Source organism: Bos taurus, chromosome 19 (assembly GCF_002263795.3).
Source record: "Bos taurus isolate L1 Dominette 01449 registration number 42190680 breed Hereford chromosome 19, ARS-UCD2.0, whole genome shotgun sequence".
Lineage (NCBI taxonomy): Eukaryota > Metazoa > Chordata > Mammalia > Artiodactyla > Bovidae > Bos > Bos taurus.
This window is the reverse complement of record NC_037346.1, coordinates 47,136,494-47,163,617: the sequence shown is the minus strand read 5'-3', so window position 1 is coordinate 47,163,617 and position 27,124 is coordinate 47,136,494. Positions and strand designations below refer to the sequence as shown.

General features: G+C 46.0%; 1 protein-coding gene across 9 annotated transcripts in view; it reads left to right on the top strand.

The window, feature by feature from the left end:
- Nucleotides 1-27,124, top strand: part of MARCHF10 (membrane associated ring-CH-type finger 10) — a 100,983-nt gene that overhangs the window by 47,875 nt on the left and 25,984 nt on the right. For 7 of the 9 annotated variants that reach the window (XR_003030706.2, XM_024980355.2, XM_005220912.5 and 4 more), the window contains 3 exons: nucleotides 2,715-2,886; nucleotides 17,545-17,697; nucleotides 23,797-25,219. Coding sequence is in view for 7 of the 9 variants with exons in the window: in XM_024980355.2 (XP_024836123.1) it covers nucleotides 2,715-2,886; nucleotides 17,545-17,697; nucleotides 23,797-25,219 (1,748 nt within the window). In the remaining 2 variants the exon portion in view is untranslated. The remainder of the gene's footprint in view (nucleotides 1-2,714; nucleotides 2,887-17,544; nucleotides 17,698-23,796; nucleotides 25,220-27,124) is intronic. The other 2 variants (XR_009491557.1, XM_015458885.3) reach the window with 1 other exon arrangement.

Below are 27,124 nucleotides of genomic sequence, written 5' to 3'. Positions count from 1 at the left end.
AAAAGCCAACGCTTACAGGGCACTTCCTCAGTGTTCTAAGTGCAACAAACATATCTTAACTCATTTCATCCTCACAGAACCACCAAAAGGAAGGGACTATTGTTCACACATGAGAAAGCCTGAGAGGCAAAGAGATGAACTAAAACTAACCCTATGTCACGCAGTCACTATGTGTGACAGTGAGGATTCACTCCCAGCATGCTGGGCTACAGAGTCTTATATATTAGTCTTACATTTTATTGCCAGAATGAGTTACTACAACTTCTTTCACCCAAGGCTCATCCTCCTTGGATAATATAATGGGCTTGCCCGAGAGAGGATGCATGAGAATGGCTGAGTACATGACAAGACACAAATGAAAACACAAAATGTTGAAGTGATTGGCTTAAGATTAGTCAATGAAGCAAGCAGGAAAAGACTCAGCACTGCATTTATAAGTATTCTAGTTCTTTCCATTGTGGTTTTAGTTTCCAGCTGACAAAACACTCACTTTCAGCTGTAATTTCTGGACCCAAGAGTGATTATCATACTCGTAATATGTATGACTGAGTTCCTTTGCTGTCCACCTGACACTATCAGCTATATTCCAATATAAAATAAAAAGTTAAAAAGAAAAAAAGAGGGATTCACAACTGGAAGTCAGGTTGATAGAACCAGGAACCAGAGAAAGATGTATTTGAAAGGCAAATGCATGATTCCAAACATAATTTTGTTGTTGTTTGTTGCTTAGTTGCTAAGTTGTGTCCAACTCTTTTAGGCATGGTTTAACTGGCCAAACTTTCTTTCACGTTTGGTGCTGTTAAAGCAAGAGGTACAAATGAATGGGGGAAGGAAGGATAAACATGGCTTAACACCCCACCCAATTAAGAGTCTCTTCACCAACTCCTCTGGACTCACCACCGCCTGGGGCAAGCAAAAATTCTCGTTCTGGCTGAGGATGATGGGGAGAGACCCACCAGCAGCAGTGGGCACTATTAACTGCTCTTGATGCTGTAACCATGGATACTGGTCGTCTTAGCCCAGAGCATCTTTCCTACCTTTCCATTGGCTGAAAATAGATGTGTGAGCAGGCTTCTCCATTCACTAATGTAAGTGTGTGGAAGTTTGGTCACATGCTCACTGATGTTCTTCTTGCCTATGACCGTCTTAGGCACTATCATTAAAATTTGCCCACATTTCCTTCTCTGAGAATGGGAAGCGTATCTCATGCCCAGAAATGACCTCATGTTTCATCTTTGACATTTCAGAATCATTATCAAGGATTTCTATTAAATTCCAGATTCACAAGGGAAAAGGGAGAACAAGCAACTCATTATGTCCTTTCCTTCTTCTCGTCCCTTTATCTGAGGGTGGTCTGTTTTCTGAAAATGCAGAGAGAAACAATAATTATTTGTTGGAAGGCTGTCGCCAGGCTCTAAGTTACCAAACATGATTTATAATCCAGAGAAGAATGATCTGTCCACCTGTAGATTTGTACTGATTTCCCTGTAGAAGACTGACAGGGAGGGGACTTTTTTGAGAGCTGAGTTTGTCTTACGTTGCACCCAATAATTCAAAGCTATTCAGAGTATTTTCCTGAGTCAGGTGGCTTGAAATGAAAATGCCACAACTGTCAGCGAGAACAGGGAGCAAGATCAATACAAATTGCCACCACTGAAGAGGCATGGGGGCGTTAATTTAGCACTCTGTGTCGACAGAGGAATACATTTTCAGAGGACTTGCCAGTACAGACCGTTGTGCAATGCAGGAGTATTTAGTGACCCTTTCCCTGGGAGGAGGGGAGGCAATCCTTTGGTTTTATTTGCCATGGAGCATATCACCTATCAAATCATATGAACACCAGGACCTAAGACCGTAAGGCAGGACTTAAATCACCTTCAAGACCAAGTTTCTCCTAATTATGTATTTTTTTTCACTCTAAGTGTGGCCAAGTATGATAATTGCTCAGTTGTGTCCAATTCTTTTGCCACCCCTTGGACTACAGCCCACCAGGCTCTTCTGTCCATGGAATTCTCAGGCAAGAATACTGGTGTGGGTAGCCATTCCCTTCTCCAGGGGATCTTCCCAACCCAGAGATCAAACTCAGGTCTCCTGCACTGCAGGCAGATTTCATTGCGTCTGTAAGGCTGTGTTAAGATATTCTGACACCACGTGAGTCATGATTTGTCCATGCATAGATTTATACTGACTTCTTTACAGAAGACTGACAAGTAGGGTCTTTCTTAAAAGATTAATCTATCTTATGTTGCACCCGATAATTGAGAGTATTAAACTGAGGTCTCATTTATTCAGTCCCAACACTCGTCTCTAAATTTCCTTTTCATTGTCAACTATATGATTAACATAAGGAATGGTTCTTCCTCACCCACGCTGGAGTAGTTCAAATAACAAATATCAAGAAGTTTAAATGCATGGATGCTTTCATATGCAGCTTTTAACATGAGCTGTTTATTGGTCATCCAATTACTTAAGGGTCAGGAATTCATTCTTTTCATAATGTCATACCAAATAGACTCATTAACTTTGCTATTATTTCTAAATTGCTACACCCAGTCCATGAAAATCTGACTGGCGAAAAGGGCACATTGAGCAGGCAGGACACTCCGATGTCTCTGCTGAGAGGTTGCTGCATTTGGCTTGTCTCTTTTTCCTCTGCCCAGCAAAGAGGACCTATTGATCACTGATACTCAGATCTGACCTTTCATTTTCGGTAGAGTTCTGCTGATGAGGATGCTCAAGCCGAACCAAGATTATCTGCCACAAGTTCTGCTTGTAAGACCGATTCTAGACTTCCGGCAATTGACCAAACCTCAGTCAAGCAGAAACATAAGAGTACCATGACTCCCAAGAAATTAGAGAAAGCGGGCCCCAGCAAACCCCCTCCAGGTGAGTGGCAGGTTTATTGAAATTCACAAAATCTAAAAGGTGAGTGGCGGGTTTATCGAAATTCACAAAATCTAAAAGGTGAGTGACGGTTTTCTGTTTTGTTTTGAAATTCACAAGCTTTTTTAAGCCTAGCATCACACCAAGGACAACAATCAGATAGGTGGTCTGATGACAGACCAGTGTTTTTCATGTGGCTCATTCAGGTTTTGGAGGGTTTGATGATCTTCCGCTAGTGATCAGATTCATTTTGGAGAACATCAGGTTGAAGAGGTGTGAAGTAGGCAGAGTAAGGGTCTCCACTGCCCGCGCATTCTGCCTACTCACTGCCTTTGTGTGGCACTGGCTTAGAATGGCTGCCCTTTCACCTTCGTCATCCTTCTAGGAGGATAAAGACATTTGGCCCCAGGTATCAAGTTTTATGACTCAATCCAGAGCATGAAGGGAAGCTTTCAAATGCATCTGAATGGCATAATTTACTGCCAAGAAAGAGAGTAATAAAGTCTTCTAGTTCTGTGGTTGTCCTCTCTGGGGGGAAACAAGGGGGGCCTTGATAAATCCTCCCCTTTGTGCAACTTGGTAAATAATTCACTCTTTAGCTGCCTTTGAAGCAAAGACCCGTCCTCTGCTTCAGGCAGGAGCGACTTAATAGTATCCAGAGAGGGGATAAATGCAGCCGGAAGTTTAGAGTCCCTCAGGCTCATCTCCATTAGAGCCAACATCTGTAGGACAAACTTGATTCCTCTGAGGAACTGATGTGGAAGTTGGGATAGCCAGGCAAAAAGGCCCATCTTCTGCTTGCAATGGAATGGAAACGATCCAGATTAACTGCCCAAGAATTCGTAAATAGCATGCAATTTGTTTAAAAGCACAACGATTTCCTAATCCTAAATAGCTCCTGTTCTGCAACCATCCATCCAGTTAAGTCTGGATGCATTTTTAGACAATGGCGACTCTCAGATTAACTAGGCATATTTCATAGCTTTAATGAAGGTGGAGAAAAAAATTGACTTCTGAAATGATATCCTTTCAGGCAAAGCCCCAACTCCTTTTCCTAGTTAATTGGCCAAATTTTCTTTTACCTTTGGTGCTTTTAAAGCAAAAGGTACAATGAACGGGTGAAGGGAGGATAAACATGGCTTAACACCCCACCCAATTAAGAGTCTCTTCACCAGCTCCTCTGGATTCACCACCGCCTGGGGCAAGCAAAAATTCTCGTTCTGGCTGAGGGTGATGGGGAGCGACCCGCCAGCATCAGTGGGCACTATTACCGCTCCTGGTGCTGTAACCACAGATATTGGTTGATGCTGTATAACCCAGAGCATCTTTCCTACCTTTCCATTGGCTGAAAACAGACGTGTGAGCAGGCTTCTCCATTGTAATGTAAGTGTGTGGAAGAAGTTCGGTCACATGCTCACTGATGTTCTTCTTGCCTATGACTGTCTTAGGCTCCATCATTAAAATTTGCCCACATTTCCTTCTCTGAGAATGGAAAACCTATCTCATGCTTAGAAGTGACCTCATGTTTCTTCCTAGTTAACAGCTGCTCATTTTGAAGTGTTTTAGTAGGAATTAGGTTTTTAATTCAACTGTTTAAGAAGGAAATAGGGCAGATAAGATCACTCCTCAAATATCTCAAATACATGCTGTCATGGATCGAACTGAGGATATCTTTTTAAAAACTGAATTTAAATAATGGAACTGTAGTCACTCGTTATAATTTTTAGCCTTCTTGCTAAAACCGGGTAGCCATTTGCATGCTGTGTTTTGTCCTTTGCAGAGATAAATCATTCAAATGGACAGTTCAGGCCCATTCCACGTTTGGTTTGTTTGATTAACACAGATGTTCTTCCAACTGAGCGAACTCCATATGGAACTTACTACACTTACAGGAAAGGAAAATTAACTCACTTTCCATTCTATAAAACCTCAAATTTGAGGAATTACTAGACCGGAAAGCACCAAGGTATAGACAAGAGAGCCAAGTTGGCAGAAGGATAATTATTTCACCAAATAAGAGATGTTACTTCCCCAATGGCTCAGCAGGTAGAGAATCTGCCTGCCATGGAGGAGACATGGGTTCGATCCTTGGGTCAGAAGATCCCCTGGAGAAACAAAGGGCAACCCAATCCAGTATTCTTACCTGAGAAGTCCCACAGAGAGAGGAGCCTGGAGGACTACAGTCCCAAGGGTCGCAAAGAGCTGGACACTATGAGTGACTAAGCAAGCAACACTTGGAGTAAAAGCCTTTAAAAACCACCTTGATTAAAAAAAGAAAATCCACCAGCTTAAAAATAATAATACAATAAATAAATTTTAAAACACCAGCTTTATTATCACATTATAGCTCTAGGCTGTGTCCGAGCTCTATGCAACCATGGACCGAGCTCTATGCAACCACAGGACCACTGTGGCCCAGCCATCCAGTGAGCATAAAAACCCTGCTGATTGATGTTAGTTACTATAGCAAATGGGGTTAATCAGGTAAACTAAAGGTAGGGTCTTGGTGTGTTGGGATCCACTCATTTTACATGTGTAGTCTCACCCACAGAATTCCCTTATCAGTCCAGGGAAATGAGAGCCCATGGACAAGGCAATAACTTAAGCTGAGTTTATTCAGGCAAAGTTGAGTCCAGTGGTGGTGAGAACTCAGAACATTCTGATAAATACCCTGCTGTAGTAGAAAGAGAGGCGTGGGGACCTAAAGTGTCTAGGACACAGCCATCCAATTCAGTGGGTAAATTCACAAGCTCCTGCTTTCCTTCACCTCTGTGGGGAAATAAGTTTCTAAAGCATTTTGGGGGCCACCCAAAGATTGCAGTGAGTTACCAAAACTTGCCATGTCAGACCTGAGTTCTACGCAAAACTAATTCCATTAAGACAGTGGAATTCCTTTGCTCAATAGGCTAACATTCCATACTGTGTTATGCCACACTTTTCCTGGATAAAATAATTCAGCTGGGGAATGTGGCTTGACTTACATGCAAACCTATGTAGTGACATTCCGTTATAATCCTTATATGTGAATTATCATCTGGAACCCCTAAAACGGCTATTTACAAGAGAGGAACCACTGGTACCCGCTACTAATAGATTTATAACCAAGAAGGTCTCAGATTTTCATTGTACTTCACACTCTGTTAGGAGGAATTCGTGCATTTTAAATTAATTCATATATTCCATGGAACTGTTTCTAAATGAGTTGGCTTATGATTCGCCTTTTCCCCTATCTCCATGCAGTTGTGGGCAAGTGCTTTAGCAACAAAATGCTTGGATTAGCATCTGGGCCCTGTTTCTCATTTGCTGTGTCCCTTTGGGAAGTAACTTCTCTGTGCCTCAGTTTCCTCATCTGTAAAATGGCAGAGCCTGGGAGTCAGAACAGATCCTACCTGCTAGCATAGCTGGGAGGATTCAGTGATAAAACATTCTCAACCATTAGAACAGCCTCCAGCACTATAGCTCATACATGATAGCTCAGTTGGTAAAGAATCTGCCTGCAATGCAGGAGACCCCGGTTTGATTCCTGGGTCGGGAAGATCTGCTGGAGAAGGGATGGGCTACCCATTCCAGTATTCTTGGGCTTCCCTTGTGGCTCAGCTGGTAAAGAATCTGCCTGCAATGTGGGAGACCTGGGTTCGATCTCTGGGTTGGGAAGCTCCCTTGGAGAAGGGAAAGGTTACCCATTCCAGTATTCTGGCCTGGAGAATTCCATGGACTGTATAGTCCATGGGGTCACAAAGAGTCAAACACGACTGAGTGACTTTCACTTTCACTTCACTAAGGTATCCTGCACACAAGAGCTTTATTCAGTAAGGAGAATGGACTAGAAATTTTGTTTTGTCTTTATGTTAACTCCTCCCCCCTCCTCAGTCTTCTTTCCCTTACCAAAAATCAGAGTTGTACTTTTAAACACCTAACACAAACACAGGCACAGACACTTTTACTACACCCTGAATTTTCAAAGCATAACACCAAATGGAAAAAGATGAACAATCAGAAAGCATTCACCAAGCCAGAGATTTGCTTTCCCTCCAAAAAGACATGAAAAACTCAGGCGGCAAGTCAAGACTCAGCTGGGTCTGACATGCAATCGATTCAGAAATCCTATTTCACAATCAAGGTGAACATGGATGTGGAGTGAGAAATAAGCCTGGCCCAGTTAACATATTCTTCTTTCAGAAGCAGGGGGAGGAGGCGTGGGGATTAACCTTTACCAAAGGCCCAGTCTGTACCCAGGATCTGAGTCCTTCCATCGACCTGTATGAACCAGTGGGAAGCAGAGCAGACAGCAGGCCTATTGAGTGCACTGAGCTGTAGGGGCCACCGGCTCCTGGACTCCTGCCTGTTCCCAGAAAACCTCCCAGCCCCATCCTGACTTGGACAGGAGCCGCCTCTCCTTTCCAGGACATGTAGAGCCATCCAAAGGCCATTGTGCTGTGGGGGTATGACACCCAGAGTCCTAAGACGCTCCTGACCCCCAGTGCCAGGCTCATAGGAAGTAAAAGCCCTCTTCTGCCCTCTCCTCTCACCCGGAGCCCCGGCACAGTCCCTCTCGTTATGTGCCAGGAAAAGTGATCTGGATGGAGTCCGGTGAGCCTGCTTCCAAAATCTTGCCCTTTAAAACAGAGCCAAATGTTCTGATATTCTCCTCACTTCTTATTGAGTTCAGTGTTAGTCATTACCAGATACAGATTTGTAGGAGTAGCAAGACCTAGTCAGCCTAAGAGTGGGCTTATGATGGAGACTAAAACTAAGAAAAAGCAGCAAACTCATATTTTAAAAGGTACACCTCTAAGACAACTGTGGTCTCTGTTGGATTGGGAAATATTCACTTGAAGAGCAGCCAGGAAGAGAAATTTGAGGGCAAATCCCAAATCTTCATAACTTACCTGGCAAGTCAGTTCTGTTGAAGATTCCCTGAGAGGCCAAGATGAATGGGTTTCCAGGCAAGTCCAGCGGCATCCAACAACTTTCCAAGCTGTCTGCCCAAGTTAGAAAACAACTGACATAAGCAAATACTCCTATATTTATAGACTGAATCCGAATTCTCAGTCCATGTATGGTAATGCTCCTAAATGAGGGGCGCAGGTATCACAGAGCCTGGAATTTGAAGTCCTGGTTCAGATTTCTGGTCTACTTCACCCTATAAATATAAACTGGCAACTTCTTCAATCTCAGTTTTCTCATCAGTAAAATGGAGTTGTTACCAACACCACAAGGTAGACGTGAGGAGTAAAATCCTGGGTATAGACTGGGCTTTAGGTAAAGGTTAGGTAAAGGTTAATCCCAAAGACCCCCTCTACTTATGAAGCCTGCTCCCAACACCATAGGCCGCTCCCAGGTTAGCATCTCTGTAAAAGAATAGCTCAACCAAAGATATTTTAGTTTGAGATGTGACAGGTCATAACTTGATCATTTAAAATGTTTAACTCTTTGATTATCAATAAAGTCATCCATCTATACCTCCAGGACCTATGGGATATTAGCAACACATTCAACTCTCCCCCACCATCTCAGAGCACATGCCATCTATGGGGTTGCACAGAGTCGGACATGACTGAAGCGACTTAGCAATAGAGGAGGAAGGTGGCTTCCCAGGTGGCTAGGGGTAAAGAACCCGCCTGCCAGTGCAGGAGACACAGGTTCAATCCCTGGGTCAGGAAGATCCCCTGGAGAAGGAAAGGGAAACCCACTCCAGTATTCTTGCCTGGAAAATTCCATAGACAGAGGAACCTGGCGACCTACAGTCCATGAGGTCGCAGAGGCAGACAGGACTGAGCGAATGAGCACAGGAGATTAAAGCAGGAAAGGTGCACCCAGCAGAGGTGCTGAAGACACAAAGGTGTGGAAGAGAGGATGAGGGAGGGGAGAGAGAGAGGACAGACAGACAGACATGGAGAAACTACAATGAGTCTAGGGGCTCACAGTATCTCCAGACAAGGAACAGGGGCATCACCTGAGAACTTGTTAAAAATGCGAGAACCCCAGCCCTGCCTTACTGACTCAGAACCCGCATGTAACAGGCTCTCTGGGAGATTGGTGTGCACAGGTTGAGTATGAGAAGCTCTGGGTCAGGATCAGGCTACAAGTTAGGAAGTGTAAAGTTGATGCCCTCCAGGTAAGCAAGGACCCGGCTCCAGAGGGCCCTGAGTGTCATGCTGGAGGTGCTGGAGCAGCGGGCTGAACAGGGAAAGGGCTCTACCAGATCAGCATTGTTAGCAGCTGACCGTGCCCAGGGAAGGGGGTTGGCAAGGAGGGTGAAGGCAGACAGAAGCCAAAAGACCAGACTACCCACAACCGCAGTGGCCCCAGAGAGACCTGAAAAGGGCTTGACCTGGAGCAAAAGCAGAGGGAGAGGGTCTGGGCCAGAGGGATGTTTAAGGAGGTAAACCTGGCAGAATTTGGTAAGGGTCAGGAATGGGGAAAAGGAAAAAGGAGGAATCCAAGAGATCTTGGTTTCTGGCCCAGAAAACTAGGCCAACGGCAGCTGCCTTTGCCAAGGCTGAGAAATCAAGGAGAAGGCAAGGCTTATTCTGTGGCTGCTGTCTTCAGGAACATCCTAGTCAGGCCAGGAGATGCCAGGAAGCACCTGCTTACCCAGGTCTGCTGCTCAGCAGAGGACTCCCGGCCACCAGGAAGAAGCCAAGGGCCGGCAGTGAGTAAGAGGTGGCTGAAACCACAAGAGTGTCTTCCCTGAGAGAGTGGACGGAGTAATGAGAGAGATGGTGCAAGAACAGTTGAGGAAGGAAGGGAAAGACAACTACAGAGAAAGGTTCCAAGAAGTAGGAGCCACTCTGGGAGCCGAGAGGCCTTTGAAAATGGGTGGGTAAGCTCCTATAGCGCTTTCAAGAACTTAAGGATTAGAGCCCTCCATTATAGGTAATGGCTCCAACAATGGCGTCTTAGCTCTGGAACCAAGTTCAACCGCAGCATTTCCCGAACTCCTCTGTTGCTAAGAATCGCCAGGGAGGTCCTTAATAAAGCACACACACCTGAGGCCTGTCCTGACTCAGAGCCTGTCTCTCCAATGAAGGGGCCTGGTTTTTTAACAAGCTCTATAGGTGATTCTCATCATACGTTGGGCCACTGTCTCATTGCCTTGCTTCTCAAACTTTAAAATTCTCCAGAAATACCTGGGAACCTCAATAAACTGCCGGTTATGATTCGGTAGGTTTGAGTGGGCAGGAAGTCTGCATTTCTAGGCAGCTGCCAGGTGACAGCCACACTGCTGTGGTCTCAGGACCACCCTGGCAGGAACAGGGCTAGAGAGAACACCTCTCTCATTTTGCAGGCAAGGAAACAGGTTCTGAGGCGGTAAGCCGTCAATCCAAGGTGACCCAGCTTGGTGAGCACCAGAGCAGAGAGATATGTCCTGCCTGAGGGGGGTCTCTCTGAATCGTGACTCCATCAGACGCCCATATTCTGCCTCCAGCAAGGATGGCAGATTGAGTGTGAGGTTAGCAAACAAATCATTAACTTCACCTGGACCCCTCCCTCCTGTCCACCTGCTTCTTCCTGCTTGCTCCCTCTCCCTGCCCGTGATCTCTCCCACCAGGATCTCTCTGGTCCTTTCTCTTTTCCCCCAAGCCTCCCCTCTGCAACAGAAAGGCCAGATTAGGGCATGACCACAACCTCCCAACCGGGGTGGGCAGCTGGAAGATCAGGGGAGAGAGGCTTACCTAAGTGAGACCCCGTGGACCACCATATGTTGCGGCCAGAACAGCTAATTAGACTGGCTGTGGGAGAGGAGAAGGGCCCGGGAGCTTCCACATGGGAACTTAGTGGGGAAGAACTTTCCTGCATCTGTCGAGGACGCCGGAGACCACTGGCGGGGAAGGGGAGTGGTGGTGATATCACTGCCCTGCTTAACTCTTCAGCGCCTCTGAGACCCGAGCCAGGCGCCTCCCGGGCAGGAGCCGGGCACTCGGAGATGCCATCCACCCCTCAAGAATGATTTTTGAGTTTTGATTCATTCTCAGCCTTTTGAATGTCCTTTCCCCCGGGCAAGTGTTACCTCCTGACCGCTCTTTTTCTTTCGTGCAGGTGACAGCAGTGAGCACCCACTGTTCTGTGTTGAATATTCCCCTTACTGCTCCGTCTTTGCTTTCTCCCCTGTCCCGCAGCCCAGTACCAATTACTGCTGCCTCCTCCTGCCACTACTGCCACGCGCCTCCCCAGCGGCGGGCCAGGTCACCCCACCACACGTCCCTCCAGCCCCTTTTCCCCCCTTCCTGAGCCCCTCTCCTTCCTCCCCGGGCCCTGTGCCCGAGTCTCCAGCCACCCTGTGCTACTTCCCCATCTCCAGCCCCAGGCCCACTGAGACCCCTGTGCTGTGCCTGCCCAGCCCCCGACGGCCCAGTAAAATTTACCTGGTGTGGTAAGTGGCCCTCGGCAGGGCGGGGCGCACAGCACAGTGGAGCCGAAGAGAAGGGGGGAACCTCAAGCTTCCGGAGGGCAGGTGGACGAGAGGGGGGACCACGGCTGGCCAGTGTGGTGCGTCGGGGGCACAGGAAGACCAGACAGCTGCAGCCACTTCACTCAGCCTTCTCCTAGCACTCGAAGGAGTGAGCGACGAATAAAATCCCATCCTTCCTTTCTCAGTCTCTCTCTCTCTCGAGACTCATTTGATTTCTTCATGCCTGTGTCTGGCACAGTTTGGATCATAACCGCCAGAAACCCAGCTGGCCCCTCCGTGTCCGACGGTAGTCCTGGAGGTGTGACCATGCCCTCAGAGCTGGCCCTGAGAGGGAGGCATCAGGGACAGGACCGGGTGGGGGATGTCCTCGCTGGATGTGAGAGCCGGCTCAGGACCACACCTCGGAGGGACAAATGAAAGGCCTCGGTCACTGTTTATGTTTTCTTTCCTGACTACTTATTAGGCCCTACATCTCTCCAAATCAAAAAAATCCCACCTCCTGGGTCCCTAAATAAAACACATTTATGGTCCATAATTAAGCTTTCATTAAGATCTCCTCTGGGGATGTGAGACAACACACATTTCCCAGCACACTCAGACCAGCAGACAGACACGGCCTATTATTTCTGACTGTACAGAAGGCTGCCTATTCTACCAGGGCAACATCGGCTCTTGTGGTTAAGCTGTAATTCTGCCCATGATCCAAAAAAAGCAATAAAACCTTTTCAAAAGGCATCTCTCAGGCACAATCCTAGGCACTGGGCATTAAAGTGGAGATAGTGTGGGGGAGGGGTACAGGTTCAGGAATTGTATTTCCCTCTCCACCTTTCTTTTTCACTTTGTCTATCCAGAGCTGTGTCTGCGTATACAGTGATGTGAGGAGTTAAAGGATGATCAGGTGCATGGAATTAACATGGGCCACTAAAAGGACGAGGTTCTCAGTTGTCAGGGGCCTTGGTGGGGGCAGGGGGGTTGTTTTTGTAGGTCTTTTCCTTCTCTTGTGTTTCCTGCCTAGAGAAGTTTCTCCAGTATTTGTTGTAAGGTTGACTTGAAGGTGCTAAATTGTTAACTTTTAAAGCTTTTGACTTCTCCATCAAATCTGAATGAGCACCTCACTGGGTAGAGTATTCTTGTAGTTTCTTCTGTTTCATGGCTTTAAATGTATCATGCCATTCCCTTCTAGCTTACAGAGTTTCTGCTGAGAAATCAGCTGTTAACCTTCTGGGTTAACCCTTGTATGTTATTTATCATTTTCCCTTGTTACTTTTAACATCTTATCTTTGTCTTTAATTTTTGTCAGTTTGATTAGTATGTGTTTCAGTGTGTTCCTGCTTCAGTTTATCCTGCCTGGGACTCTCTGAGTTTCCTGGACTTGACTGAAGTTCTATTTCCTTTCTCATGTTAGTGAAGTTTTCAGCTATTATGTCTTCAAATATCTTCTCAGATCCTTTCTCTCTTGTCCTTCTAGGGCCCCTATAATGAAAATGTTGGTGTTTTTAATGTTATCCCAGAGGTCTCTTAGGCTGTCTTCATTTCATTTTCTCTTTACTCTGTTCTGCAGTGTTGACTTCCACCATTCTTTCTTTCCCTCAGTTATCCTGCTATTGATTCCTTCTAGTGCATTGTTCATCTATTTGTTTCTTCTTTAGTTCTTCCAGGTCTTTATTAAATGTTTCTTGCATCTTCTCAATATTTGACTCCATTATTTTTCCCAAGATTCCAGATCATCTTCATTGTCATTGTCCTGAATTCTTTTTCTGAAAGGTTGCCTATCTCCACTTTATTGTTTTTCTGGGGTTTTATCTTGTTCCTTCATCTGGGACATAATCTTCTGCCTTTCCATTTCTGTGATTTTCATTCTGGAGGCTGCAGGATTATAGTTCTTCTTGCTTCTGGTAGACAAGGCTATCTAAGAGGCTTGTGCAAGCTTCCTGATCTGAGGAACTGGTGGTGTGTAGAACTCAGTCTTGCTCTGGAGGGCAGGGCTGTGCTCAGTAAAACTTTAATCTGCTTGTCTGCTGATGGGTAAGTCTGTGTTCCCTCCCTGTTAGTTTTTTGATCTGAGGCAACCCATCCCTGGAATCTGCACACTATATGGTAGAGCCAATGGTGATCTCCAGGACGGCTCATGCCAAAGGGTACTTCCTATGACTGCTGTGGCCAGTGCCTTTGTCCCTGTGGTGAGCCATTGCCAACCCATGCCTCTGCAGAAGACCCTCCAACACTAGCAGGTGGGTATGGTTCAGTCTCCTGTGGGGTCACACTGCTTCTTCTCTGAGTCCTGGTGTACACAAAATTTTGTGTGTGCCCTCCAAGAGTGGAGACTCTGTTTCCCCTGGTCCTGTAATCAGATCCTGCTAACTTTTACAGAGAGATTTCCTGGGGATTCCTAGTCCCTTTGCTAGATCCGCAGGCTGGAAAGCCTGACATGGGGCTCAGAACCTTCACAACAGTGGGAGACCTTCTGAGACACTAGTGTTCACCCGTGTCTGGGTCGCCCATCCAGACTGGGCCTTGATTTTATCATGACTGCACCCCTCCTACCATCTCACTGTGGCTTCTCCTTTGACTTTGGATGTGGTGTATCTTTTTTGTGTGTGTGCCAGCATCTTCCAGTCAATGATTGTTCAATAGTTGTGATTTCAGTGCTTTCACAGGAGGAGGTGAGTGCACACCCTTCTTCTCCACCATCCTGAACTAATCTCCAGTCGTCAGGGTCTTGTATAAATATAAGATTTCTACTTTTTTTTTTTTTTCTTTTGCTGGTCAAATTAAGAACTCTTCAGTCAAACAATTGGTGCCCCAGCAATGTCAAGACAATTGAGGCAGACGCCTCCTATATAAACAGCTGTTTGATTTCTTTGCTACTGGAGGCATCCCTTTGCCCAGATACTAGAAGGAATGGGTTTTATGGTGCCCAAAGCAAGCCACAGTCTTCCCAAAATTCACTGTCAAACTTCAGGGTGATGGGTTGCCTGGCAACAAAACTTCTGAACACAACTTGCTCCATCCTCTGTAAGGCAAAGGCTCTGTCTTACTACCTGGAGAGGAAGTTATATTTCACCTTTTAGTGTCAGTATAATTTAGTCTTCCTAAAAATTAGTATATGTAGCATGCTATCATGAAGATCATCTTAGGAAGGCCCCCATGACCTGAACTTTTGTTCACTTTGGATGTGAGGAAGGTGATTAGGAACTGGAATCCATGTGCTGATACATACAAACTAGGCACTTTGTGTGCTGCTAGCCTGTCCAACTCTTTGTGATCCCATGGACTGTAGCCTGCCAGGCTCCTCTGTCCATGGAACTTTCCAGGCAAGAATACTGGAGTGGGTAGCCAGTCCCTTCTCCAGGGATCTTCCCAGCCCGCAGCTTGAACCCGGATCTCCTGCGCTGCTGGCAGCTTAGGTCACTTCACTTGTAACTGCAGGTGCAGATGGAAAAGAAGGAGCAGTTCATAAGACTTTGCCTTCCATAGAACCTAAAGGATATCACAGGGAAGAAGTCAGTGGTGCAGCCAAGTTAGATTATAATCTTTAGGCCAAAATGTCTTACTCAGCTTTGTGAGCCCTTGGATTATTACAGAGAAAAGGCATTTGTTGAACAAATTACAATAAAAAGAGTTGCTATTTGTCTTTTGAATTTTATAATAGGATTAAAGAAGAGAGCAAGAATTACACAGGAGTAAAGGGTGCTGAATAAGTTATTCTCAACCCATAAAGCTTGCATAATAATATGTTTCTGGTCAAATTTGGTTCTCTCAGGGGAGTGACTTCAGATTTCCAATTATTATTGGTACTATTATTATCACTGTTTATGGCAGAAGCAGCAGTTACCATTTTTAGCAGGTAATAAGCACCAGACACTGAGTTAGACCATTTACCTACATTATTGCTAAACCTCACGATAACTCAAAAGGATGCGAATATTCCCATTTTACAGTTGCAGATACTGAGATACAAATGCCCAAAGTCAGAAGAATCTGGCTTCATTACCAGCAGTGTTTTCTTCACTGCCAGACCTGGTCAAACAATCTCTAGTTTTTTCAGTTTTATTACTTTAGTTTGCTGATAACTCAATTAGAGGAGACATGGTTATGGAAATCATTCTGGAAATCACTTAAGAGAGCTGATGCTTTGAAGAAAGTACTCTTTTGAACAAAACAGACTAATCTGTTATCTTGGGTGTTCAGCACAAGGGAAAAAATGGTTCTACTTTTGGAATTACCCATAGTTTTCAGCTGAATGCATCTTCTCAAGCCCTATAAACCATACTAAGTGATTATTACTTGTCCTGCAAGAGAGTTTGAGAAAACACACAGGCTGGCTAAGACAGGGTCCTCATCCTTAAGGAGCTTACAGTCTAGTTGGAGAGAAAAGACACAATTCTGAGGCAATCTTGGAATATTTAAATACTAAATGCCCTAAGGACCCTGAAAGTTCTGGCCAACACAGGAAACAGGCCTCCAGGGACCTGCTGGCTGGAGCAAGCTAGTGCAGGCTGGAGGAAAAAGGCCCTCTGGGAGACAGGGGGCGTAGGGGTGTGGATGGAGTGGGGGAGCAGGAGGGCTGCTGCCTGGGGTGTGAAGGAAATCTGAATATTCGGCTGGAAATCAAAGTAAAATCCTCATAAAAAGGACCTTTGAGCCAGGTCCTGAATATCCACTGGACTTGGCCTGTGCCCCAAGCCTGCCCCTTCCCTGGTCCTCCTCCTGTTTCCTCTTCAGTAAAGAATGATCCTGCTGCTTCCCTGCCCAGCCGCACCCATCTGTCAGGTGCTAGGCAGGGGGCAGTTGATGACTTCTGAGAGCTGCAGAGGAATAAGGCCCCAAGTGATGGAGAGAAGCCTATGGGCCAGAGGAATGCAGCTCCTGGGGTAGGAGGGCAGGATCCCTTACTGTTAAGCCCTCCATCCCTCTCTCTCACCCTCCTCTCTCCCAACTTAGTGAGATCCTATCTAATCACCATCCTACACCCTCCAAAGAATGTATTCTCATTTTCTGGAGAATTCTCTTTCTGATCATGCCCACAGTCTCTCTGGGCTCCACCGACGTGCCCTCAGCTGGAACCCACGCCACCAGCAGCTCCCCCTTCTAGCAAGTTCCCTGACGAGGGCCTGTCAGGGAAAGTAAGCTGTAGCTAATCATTGTTTTAAACCAGGCTTCACGGGCAGCCAAGGAGAACTTCCATTCCTTTCCTCAATCTGATTTTAAAAGACCCACATAACCACAACTTACACCGTGGGACATAAATCCAGTTGTCTTCATGTGCCAAGGAAGGCTGTTCTCGCGCATACGACTCAGAGACCCTTCCCAGCTTTACCCTCCCTCCCCCTTGGCTGCTGGCTATTTGTGAAAGTTCTGAACTGTCCAAGAGGAGATGAGCCAGGCAAATTCTCCTGGAAGCATTTCATCTAGAAATTCACCATCTAACTGCCTGTGAACTTGAGAACTTGTAGAGATGCGTGGAAAACAACAAAACTCTTTTCCCAAGCTCATATGCACTGAGACTTAATACATGTGAAGAGGAAACTTGAGATTATTCATACCAATTAGCAACCTAATTCAAAATGTGACTTAAAAAAAAAAACATATTACCGGGAACTCAGTTAGAATTGGCACTTCAGTTACTGTCTTCCTGGGAATGTATCAACACCCTCTCCCTCCCCGCCACCCAGTGGTGGATAACACACAGGCAAAAAAAAAAAAAAAGGTCCCCAGATGCTTGGACTCTTTCTGGAAGGCCATATTAGTTGCTAATAAGCAACCTGAGGATATGAATATCTAGGTGCAGAACAGACTGTGATTCAAGTTTGGATGAGGACATGGGGAGCTGGGCTTTGTGTGTCCCAAAGATAAAGGCTCTCGATGGTTTCACCAGCAGGCCCATCCCAATATCTATGAACTGGAAGCTAGAAACTTCTTAGCAAAAGGAAGGACCCCCTTCAGAATCCACATGGCAGGTGTCAGGGGGTGTTCATGAATGGTGATCACAGTCTTGTGAAGTAGGTATTATTATTCCCATGTCACAGGTGGGGAAAACTGAGGCTTCCGGAAGTGATCTGTCCAAGCCCATGTGGTTACAAGATCATAGAGCCAGGTTTCAAATCCAGCTTCTCCCTCACCTCCTGTTTTTTTTTTTTTTTTTTATTCCCCTAACCGCCTTCCCCACCACAGGCCCTCTGAGCAGTCTTTCTACAAAGATGTTTTCCTATACAAAATTATTGAAAAGATTTTGCACTTTTCAGCAGCCGAGGCACCACAGATTTTATCAAGGAAGAGGAGGCCAAACCTGGGGAGACTGACAGTCAGCCCAGAGACGCAGAGCCCACGATTGTCTGGGGACAGAAGCAGACAGAAACTGCAGCGGCCTGGGAAGGTACCTGCCCTCAGGGGAATAGGTGAGGATGCTCATACATCTCTGACCTCAGAGACTGATTTACACTATTACATGGTGAATTCCGTGTGCTTTTTGTGTGAAGAGAGTGTACTTTATAATGAAATACTTAAAAGGTTTTAAAAACAAACTATTGGATCCAGTTTCCTTCTCTGAGGGAGGCTGGCAGGCAAAGGCAGGGCGGGGAGAGTTTTCATTTTCTCTGCCATTACTCCATAAGCAAGACCATGTAAGGTTTTGAGTGGATGCCCACCGTTAGGCTTCTGGAGAGGGTATTTTGGTGGTGGGTGGTAGGTATGGGGGTGGGTGGGGGAGGGGGTGGGTAGAGAAGCAGTTTCCAGCTCTGAGGATGTCTCACCCCGCCGCAATTCCCCACCTACCTCCCAGGAGGGCAGGATAGAGGTCTGTGGATGGCAGACAACTCACCTCCCCCAGAGATTTTCTCCCTTCTGATCCAAGGTGTCAAGATCTTAGCGTGTAAGAAATAACATAGAGGCAGATATAGGCTTTATTTCAAAACACTGGTTTGGCCGACACCTCCTCTTTTGGTCCTGAGCATTCATCCCAAGGCCCGAGCCACGCTGCTCGGCTAACCACGCTGTCCTCTCCTGCGGTGGCAAAGGAAAGGAGGAGTAGGTCCTAAGGAGCCCCCTTGGGGGTCAAGGAAAGGGACGCTTGACAGCTCACCTTGCCAGCCAAGCACCTGTTTCGTCCCCTTGGAGGAGCCACTGAGCATCACCTTTCCGCACCACCCACTGAACGCAGGAGCCTTTACTTAAAAGTATGATATGTACTGTGGTGGACACAAGTAAATATAGAACATGTACTCGGATGGCTTGAAGTTAGGGGAGATTGGAGCACATGTGACTCTGTAACAGCTCAATGTCCAGAGGCCCCCAGTGATCTAATGCCTCCTGGCAGGAAGGGCAGAGCTCACTGCTAATCCCAGCCCTCCATCCTCCCAGTGGTGCAGCCTGGGGTGGTCAAGAAGCCAGTCTGGGTTACAGTGCCCATGTTTTAAAATAAGGATAATGAAATCTACCTTGCTAGAATAACGAAAGGAAGTGCTATTCTCAGCAGCACTTGAATATTGCGGGAACTCAACTACCACTAGTTTCTCCTGCCATCTCCCCGACAGTCCTCAGTGAACTCTAGACTGCTGTTTGGAAGGTGAGGTTCCCCGTGTATCAAACATTCCTTGACCCACGAGTCTCATCTAATCCTCCACGTGTGCCCAGAAGATACTTTCCATTATCCTGAGATTCACTGAGAATTTGTCCTGATCTTCTATTATACCCCTGACTCCTTATCTTGCCTCTGGTCCTTTTTTTTTTTTTTTTCACATTCCAAAGCAGTTTGCAAAAAAATAAATGAATAAATATAATAAAGTAGTTTGCATAAGTTGGAGTAGGAGCCAGATGTTTGAATTGTGTCAGCAAGAGATCCAAAGCAAATGTGACAGAGAGCTAATATATTGAAAGCGCTTACAAATCAATAAGGAAAACATGAATACCTAATAGGAAAACCGGGGAAGAGGCACTGCAGACAGTTTCACAGAAGAAATAATACAGGTGGTTAATAAAGTCTGGGGAGGGGGGTAAAAAGTTCAAGCTCACTCAGTAGTAAATGTAAATTTACAAGAGAGAAATTTGGCCTACCAAATGGGCTAAGGTCTTTTTTTAGAATAATGCTCAACGACTTCTCTGGTGGTTCAATGGTGAAAAATTCACCTGCCAATGCGGAAGACATGGGTTTGATCCCTGATCCAGGAGGATCCCACAGGCTGCAGAGCAACTGAGCCAGTGTGCCCCAGTTACTGAAGCCTGTGCACCCTGGAGCACGTGCTCTGCAACAAACGCCCACGCACCGCCCACTAGAGAGTTGCCCCTGCTCACCCCAGCTAGACAAAAGCCCACACAGCAGGGAATACCCAGCACAAATATAAAAATAAATAAATAGAGTAAACAAAATTATATAAAAAATACTGCTCAATACTGATAGTGAAACTACTAAGATTTTCCAGGTACAGATACTCAGGTGCTATGCCAAGCCCGCAGCTACACTCCCAGGAACCACCACAGTTAGGAGAGATGCTTTCGTATCCTACCTGGAGGGTCACTTGGGCCAAACTGGAATTTGGCAACCTGTGTCCTTGTCTTTAGAGAGCTTGCAATTCCACTCCTGTGAATCTATTCTAAGAAAATAAGATCTGCAGTCTAGGAGGTATGAGCGAGGATGTCTATCATGGTGTGATTTGTGGCAGCAAAAATCTGGAAACAATCTACATACCCAACAACAGGGGGAAGGGTTTGTATAATGTACCCTTAGAGTAGAATCATTATCATGTTCTTAAAGAACAATTAATGGCAGGAGATAATGCTCACAATAAAAATGTTTAGGGAAAGAAAGCAGGACATAAAAGTGTATATGCCCAAATACCCAATTTTGTTTTTAAAAATAGTATTTCTAGATAAGCAAGCCCTGGGTTGTAAATTCAAATGTCTTCAGGGAACAGGTGGGAAGGGCAGAGGTACCTAACACCGGCTAGGATGCTTGCAGTCCACCAGACACACTCCGCCTGAAGGCAAGTAACTCAGTGTTCAAACAGGCAACTGCAGAATAAAAGTAGCCCGGGGTCTTGAGTTTGCAACCCACCTCTGAATTCCAGAACAGCAGCGATGTTCCTCTGAGTTTCAGATACTTGGTGATTTTCACTTCTTCTTCATCCTCTTGTGTGTCTCCCAAGTTTTCTACAATAAATATCAACTACTTTTATTAACCAGAGGAAAACAGTTAAAAGTTTATGGCTGTCAAAACAGATGAAAACTGTTGGTCAAGCACATGTAGAAGTCTAGAACAAAGCCACAGCCTTCGGGCAGAGAGGTGCTTTTTCTGGTTTCATCTCGTTGCACCTACAACGTACAGTCGCACCTAGTTGGGCTCCTGGAAACAGCAGGCTTTCCGCTCACAGCTGGAGCCCATGCAGGGCCTCAGAGAGGCCTCAGCAGCATCTGCAAGGCCTGAGCTGCGAAGACTACATCCCTGGACATAGGCAGTCTAGGGGTCATCCCAGGCCTGGAGCTATGAAATCTGCTCCCTATTTGATAGACACAAGAAAAAGGGTTAAACCAGCATAAACATAGAATAGCACAGTCTGCCACCTTTAGGGGAAACACACAGGGACTGAATTTTTAAAGAGGAAGGCTGCTGGGATGGTGAGGAAGGGTGGAGACGCACTCCCTGGCGTTTCTGGAATCTGCACGCTCTGCAGGGCAGCACTTAGCCTGCAGCTCCCTCCTGCCCCAGAGGCCAGTGTCAGTGGCTTCCGTGAAATAAGATGTGGCTCCTGCTGTTTCCAGTTTCTGGGTTTCAGAAGCCACTCAAGCAGATTCTTGTTATCTAGCTAGCTAGCTGATAGCCTATTGGGGGTGGGGGGGTGGGGGCATCTCCCGGAGCCTGAACTAAACAGACTCAGGGCAGAGGAGCTGCTCTGTGTGTTCACAACCAGAAGATTCAGGTCTCAGCACTTGCTAGCTAATCTCTGAGGCCCTTGTGCTCAGTCACTTCAGTTCGTGTCCGCCTCTTTGCTACCCCATGGACTGTAGCCCGCCAGGCTCCTTTGTCCATGGGATTATCCAGGCAAGAATACTGGAGTGGGTTGCCATTTCCTTCTCCAGTCACATTCAAAATGAAAAGTAACCAACTGAAGACTATACTTCTGAATCCACCGTACTACCTTTTTCTCAAAAAAAAAAAAATATATATATATATATATACAAAAAAAAACCCACCATATATATGGACTTGGCTGGTGGGACAGTGGATAAAAATCCACTTGCCAACACAGGGGACACAGGTTTGATTCCTGGTCCAGAAAGATTCCATACGGCACTGAGCAACTAAGCCCATGTGCCACAACTACTGAGCCCACAAGCCCTAGAGCCTATGCTCTGGAACAAGAGAAGCCACCACAATGAGAAGTCCACGTCCCGCAATTAGAGAGTAGCCCCTGCTTGCCACATCCAGAGAAGGCCCACATGCAGCAGTGAAGACCCAGTGCAGCCAAAAATAAATAAAAATAGCAGTGTGTACATGTAATATATATATATATATGTATATGTATATATTTATACATACACACATATGGTGGCACAGTGGTAAAGAATCTGCTTGCTGATGCAGGAGACACAAGAGATGTGAGTTCGATCCCTGGGTTGGGAAGATCCCCTGGAGGAGGAAATGGCAACCCATTCCAGTATTCTTGCCTAGGAAATCCCATGGACAGAGGAGCCTGGTGGGCTATAGTCCAGGGGTCATGAAGAGTCAGACTCGACTGAACACAAGCACAACAACAGATACATATATCAGGAGAACTCAGATCACTTCGCAGAAGCATTTGTTCTTTAAAAAGCCATCAGCCCAGCCTGGGTGGAAACACAGCTCCACTCCTTTATATCCACAGCCACATACCAGAGCATCCTAGAATCACTGCTTCGTCTCTTACTGGGGTTTATAAAACCCAGGGGGAGCCTGATAGGAAAGCTTAACTGATTTCCAGAAGAGCCAATGAGTAAAGATTCTCACTGTGTCCCCGAGTGTCCCATGCGGTTCACAGTGAAAAGAGGCTTACAGAGGGACCAGGACTGGTGCTCCCTGGGAGCTCCATTAAAGCAAGACTGTATGGAGTTGGCCTTTAGCTAAGCTGCACACTCAGAGGATTTGCATTTTGCCTGCCTGAGCTGTTACCGCACAGGCCTTCCTAAAGCTGTGGAGTCCTGGCCACCCTACAGGGTGAATTGCTTTAGAAGGATAAGGAAATAGCGCCTCACCAGACCCTGCAAGACAGCAGGGAGGGGAACAGGGGAGGGGAGGGTGGGGTGGGAGGAGGGCTGATGGCAGGAGGGAACACAGGTAAGTGGAATCGGAGAAGTAGGTCCAGTGTTCTATCCACACTACGAGGGTAAAAATGCTCAGCAGTTCACACGTGATGAATGAAGTAGATTCTTATTTTCACAAGGAAATTGTTTCTTCAGGAGCAACACAGGGTAGTGGTTATGGAGACAAACTGCAGCATCAGGCAGACCTGAATTCAAATGTTCACTCCATCATTTACTGGAAATAGGATCTTGGCAAGTTATGGGACTTCCTAATGTATATAGCACAGTTAGCATGCTGCCCTCAATAAATTGTGCTTATTCACTAATTTTACAAGGTAAATTTTAACCATTTACCTTGTAAATGAAACCATTTCACCCTCAGAGGATTCCACCCATTTGGGCACTCACCCGACTCTTTCTACACCTCCCTATACTTCAGATTCAGGAGACAATGGAGAGGAATTCTATCATAGCCAGAGGTCACAAACTGATTAGGGGCTAGTGACAAAGGGGAGATCATGATTTCATGAGAGAGTTATGATTTTTATCTGCAGGGAATAGTAAACGTAACCACAATCATCAATTTAATGGGACACCAGTTTCTAGAGCCTTCCTCCAATCTGCCACAGTGGACCATGCATTTCTTAAGGTTCTGTGAAGCTGCGTGTGAAGCAGGAGTATGAATGTATGTTGAATGAATTGGGATGGGTCAGCGCTGGTAGTTTCTGTAATAATCATTCCTGGACCGCTGGTTTTCCTTCTCAACAAATACAGGTATGAATATGAAAATCATATTCATATTGAATGAGAGGTTTTACTCATCATCAGCCCTGACTGATGTGGGGGCTGGACAGTCTTCCAAGAGCTTCTGCAGAAAAGATCTGTATCCTCAGGGTCACTCTGCTGCCCCAGGACCAACCTGAGCTCCACAAGTATGCAAAACAGAATTTGTAGGTGGTAAAGTGAGGCCATGGACAGAGGAGCCTGGTGGGCTACAGTCCACGGGATCGCGAAGAGTCAGACGCGACTGATTGACTCACACTTTACTTTTAAACTGAGGCGGACTCTCCTGGACACTTTCAGTACCTCCAGCCACTTTAACCACGTCCGTTTTCCTCTCCAGGGCTTGTTGGTTGCCTTATAGGACCCTCCCACTTGGTATTAAGAGGTCTTGCATCCACGAGCACCTACAGTAAAATGATTAAGCTTGTCTTTTCTCAATGCAGATCCAATAGTTCAACAAGAACATCCAGCATGGGCAAGTGACACCAAGCTGAAGAGGCCCACTCAAGAGAGAAGAAACTTGGTCCCATCTTCACAAGTAATAATGGTGATGGAAAACTCCCGCACTGAACGAGCCAGAAAAGGAGACACAGGCACGCACTCCCAGAGCACGCCACACTCAGCCCTGCCCCAGGCCTTCCAAGGAACACACAGTCCCCAAGAGTTGGATGAGTCCTTGGGGCCACCACTTGTAGCCAGCACCCTGGGAGGGCCGAGAAGGACCACGTTTCGGTTCAGAGACAAAGACTTCTATTCCATTTTATCCTCAAACCCTGGAGGTGAACATGATGACACAGAAGAGGAAACCCACATGGAGGAAGAACTTTTGATGGCTGGCATGCACCCGCCCCGTTCTCCTTCCAGTCATAAGAGAAGTAGATTCCTTGGGACACTGGCCACTCAGGCCAAAAATAAAAACTCTGAAGAAAATCCTGCACACTGCAGAGCGAATTCTATAAGGAGAAGTGAGGCCAGCCATGGCTCCTTAAGAATTAGCAATGCGATGGAGCCAGTGACAGAGCAATCTTCTGTCGGGCAAAGGATGTCCCAAGACCCTGGGCTCTCTGATGGGGGATCTATTAAAGGAAAAGACAGCAGTGACTGTGAAAGTGAGAAAAAGGCCTCTCATTCATGGGACACCCAATCCGAACCCAGCCTGGAGGATGACATCAATGCTGAAAATGAATCCCGTGATGGTATCTCTATGGAAGAGAGGCCTGGAACCCATGCTTATGAAAGAGACTGTCAGGCCTATTTAAGTGAGTCTAGTAACCCTCTTGATTCTTTCCTTGCTGGTAGACCAATGGCTCCAAGATCATCAGTGAATTTGTCCCATAACATGCCTGGATCAGTCACACATTTCACTCTGAGAGATGATACTCTGGCAGACCTGCCCCCATCATCTACCTTAGTTCCCAGTTCAGACTCGGAGGGAAGTTCCAGGTTTAGCGGTCATCAACCACTGTCCCCCATTAGAAACAGGAATCTACTTGCTGGTGCTGAAAACTGCAGTTACCTTCCAGTAGACAGTGCACATGACCTTGATGTCAGGGGAGCAGAAGATGTTACTTCAACAAGCCCGGCTCAGGAGGCTCCCTTATATACAGACGGTCTCTTGCCGAATCCTCAGGGCAACCTGTCCTTGATGGAGTCTTCCAGCTCCTCCCCATCAGGAATGAATGTACAAGGCCACTTGCACGTGGCGCGGTCTCTGCAAGAAAACAGACCTTTTACATTCTTTGCTGGGTCTGAGTTCCCAAACCAAAATGAGAATGGAAGCGGAATGGAGTTCTCTGGCTTTACCAAAGCAAAGGGAGCCCCTAAAATGAAGACGGATCCTGAGAAACTCAAGAAAATACAAGAAAGGTGAGGGGTTTTCATAAATGTATGAATATGCATCTATATTTTTAAAATTCCATTTCTCTAATGCCAAAAAGCAGTGCTTTCCTAAAAAGGTTGAGTTCAGTTTAGTCACTCAGTTGTGTCCGACTCTTTGCGACTCCATGAATCGCAGCACGTCAGGCCTCCCTGTCCATCACCAACTCCCGGAGTTCACTCAGACTCACGTCCATCGAGTCAGTGATGCCATCCAGCCATCTCATCCTCTGTCGTCCCCTTCTCCCCCTACCCCCAATCCCACCCAGCATCAGAGTCTTTTCCAATGAGTCAACTCTTCGCATGAGGTGGCCAAAGTACTGGAGTTTCAGCTTGAGCATCATTCCTTCCAAAGAAATCCCAGGGCTGGTCTCCTTCAAAATGGACTGGTTGGATCTCCTTGCAGTCCAAGGGACTCTCAAGAGTCTTCTCCAACACCACAGTTCAAAAGCATCAATTTTTTGGCACTCAGCCTTCTAAACAGTCCAACTCTCACATCCATACATGACCACTGGAAAAACCACGGCCTTGACTAGACGGACCTTTGTTGGCAAAGTAATGTCTCTACTTTTCAACATGCTATCTAGGTTGGTCATAACTTTCCTTCCAGGGAGTAAGCGTCTTTTAATTTCATGGCTGCAGTCACCATCTGCAGTGATTTTGGAGCCCAGAAAAATAAAGTCAGCCACTGTTCCCACTGTTTCCACATCTATTTGCCGTGAAGTGATGGGACCAGATGCCATGATCTTCGTTTTCTGAATGTTGAGTTTTAAGCCAACTTTTTCACTCTCCACTTTCACCTTCATCAAGAGGCTTTTGAGTTCCTCTTCACTTTCTGCCATAAGGGTGGTGTCATCTGCATATCTGAGGTTATTGATATTTCTCCCGGCAATCTTGATTCCAGCTTGTGCTTCCTCCAGCCCAGCGTTTCTCATGATGTACTCTGCATATAAGTTAAATAAGCAGGGTGACAATATACAGCCTTGACATACTCCTTTTCCTATTTGGAACCAGTCTGTTGTTCCATGTCCAGTTCTAACTGTTGCTTCCTGACCTGCATATAGGTTTCTCAAGAGGCAGGTCAAGTGGTCTGGTATTCCCATCTCTTTCAGAATTTTCCACAGTCTATTGTGATCCACACAGTCAAAGGCTTTGGCATAGTCAATAAAGCAGAAATAGATGTTTTTCTGGAACTCTCTTGCTTTTTCAGTGATCCAGCGGATGTTGGCAATTTGGTCTCTGGTTCCACTGCCTTTTCTAAAACCAGCTTGAACATCTGGAATTTCATGGTTCACGTATTGCTGAAGCCTGGCTTGGAGAATTTTGAGCATTACTTTACTAGCATGTGAGATGAGTGCAATTGTGCAGTAGTTTGAGCATTCTTTGGCATTGCCTTTCTTTGGGATTGGAATGAAAAGTGACCTTTTCCAGTCCTGTGGCCACTGCTGAGTTTTCCAAATTTGCTGGCATATTGAGTGCAGCACTTTCACAGCATCATCTTTCAGGATTTGAAATAGCTCAACTGGAATTCCATCACCTCCACTAGCTTTGTTCGTAGTGATACTTCCTAAGGCCCACTTCACTTCTCTAGGTGAGTGATCACATCGTTGTGATTATCTGGGTCATGAAGATCTTTTTTGTACAGTTCTTCTGTGTATTCTTGCCACCTCTTCTTAATATCTTCTGCTTCTGTTAGGTCCATACCGTTTCTGTCCTTTATCGAGCCCATCTTTGCATGAAATATTCCTTTGGTATCTCTGATTTTCTTGAAGAGATCTCTAGTCTTTCCCATTCTGTTGTTTTCCTCTATTTCTTTGCATTGATCGCTGAGGAAGGCTTTCTTGTCTCTTCTTGCTATTCTTTGGAACTCTGCATTCAGATGCTTATATCTTTCCT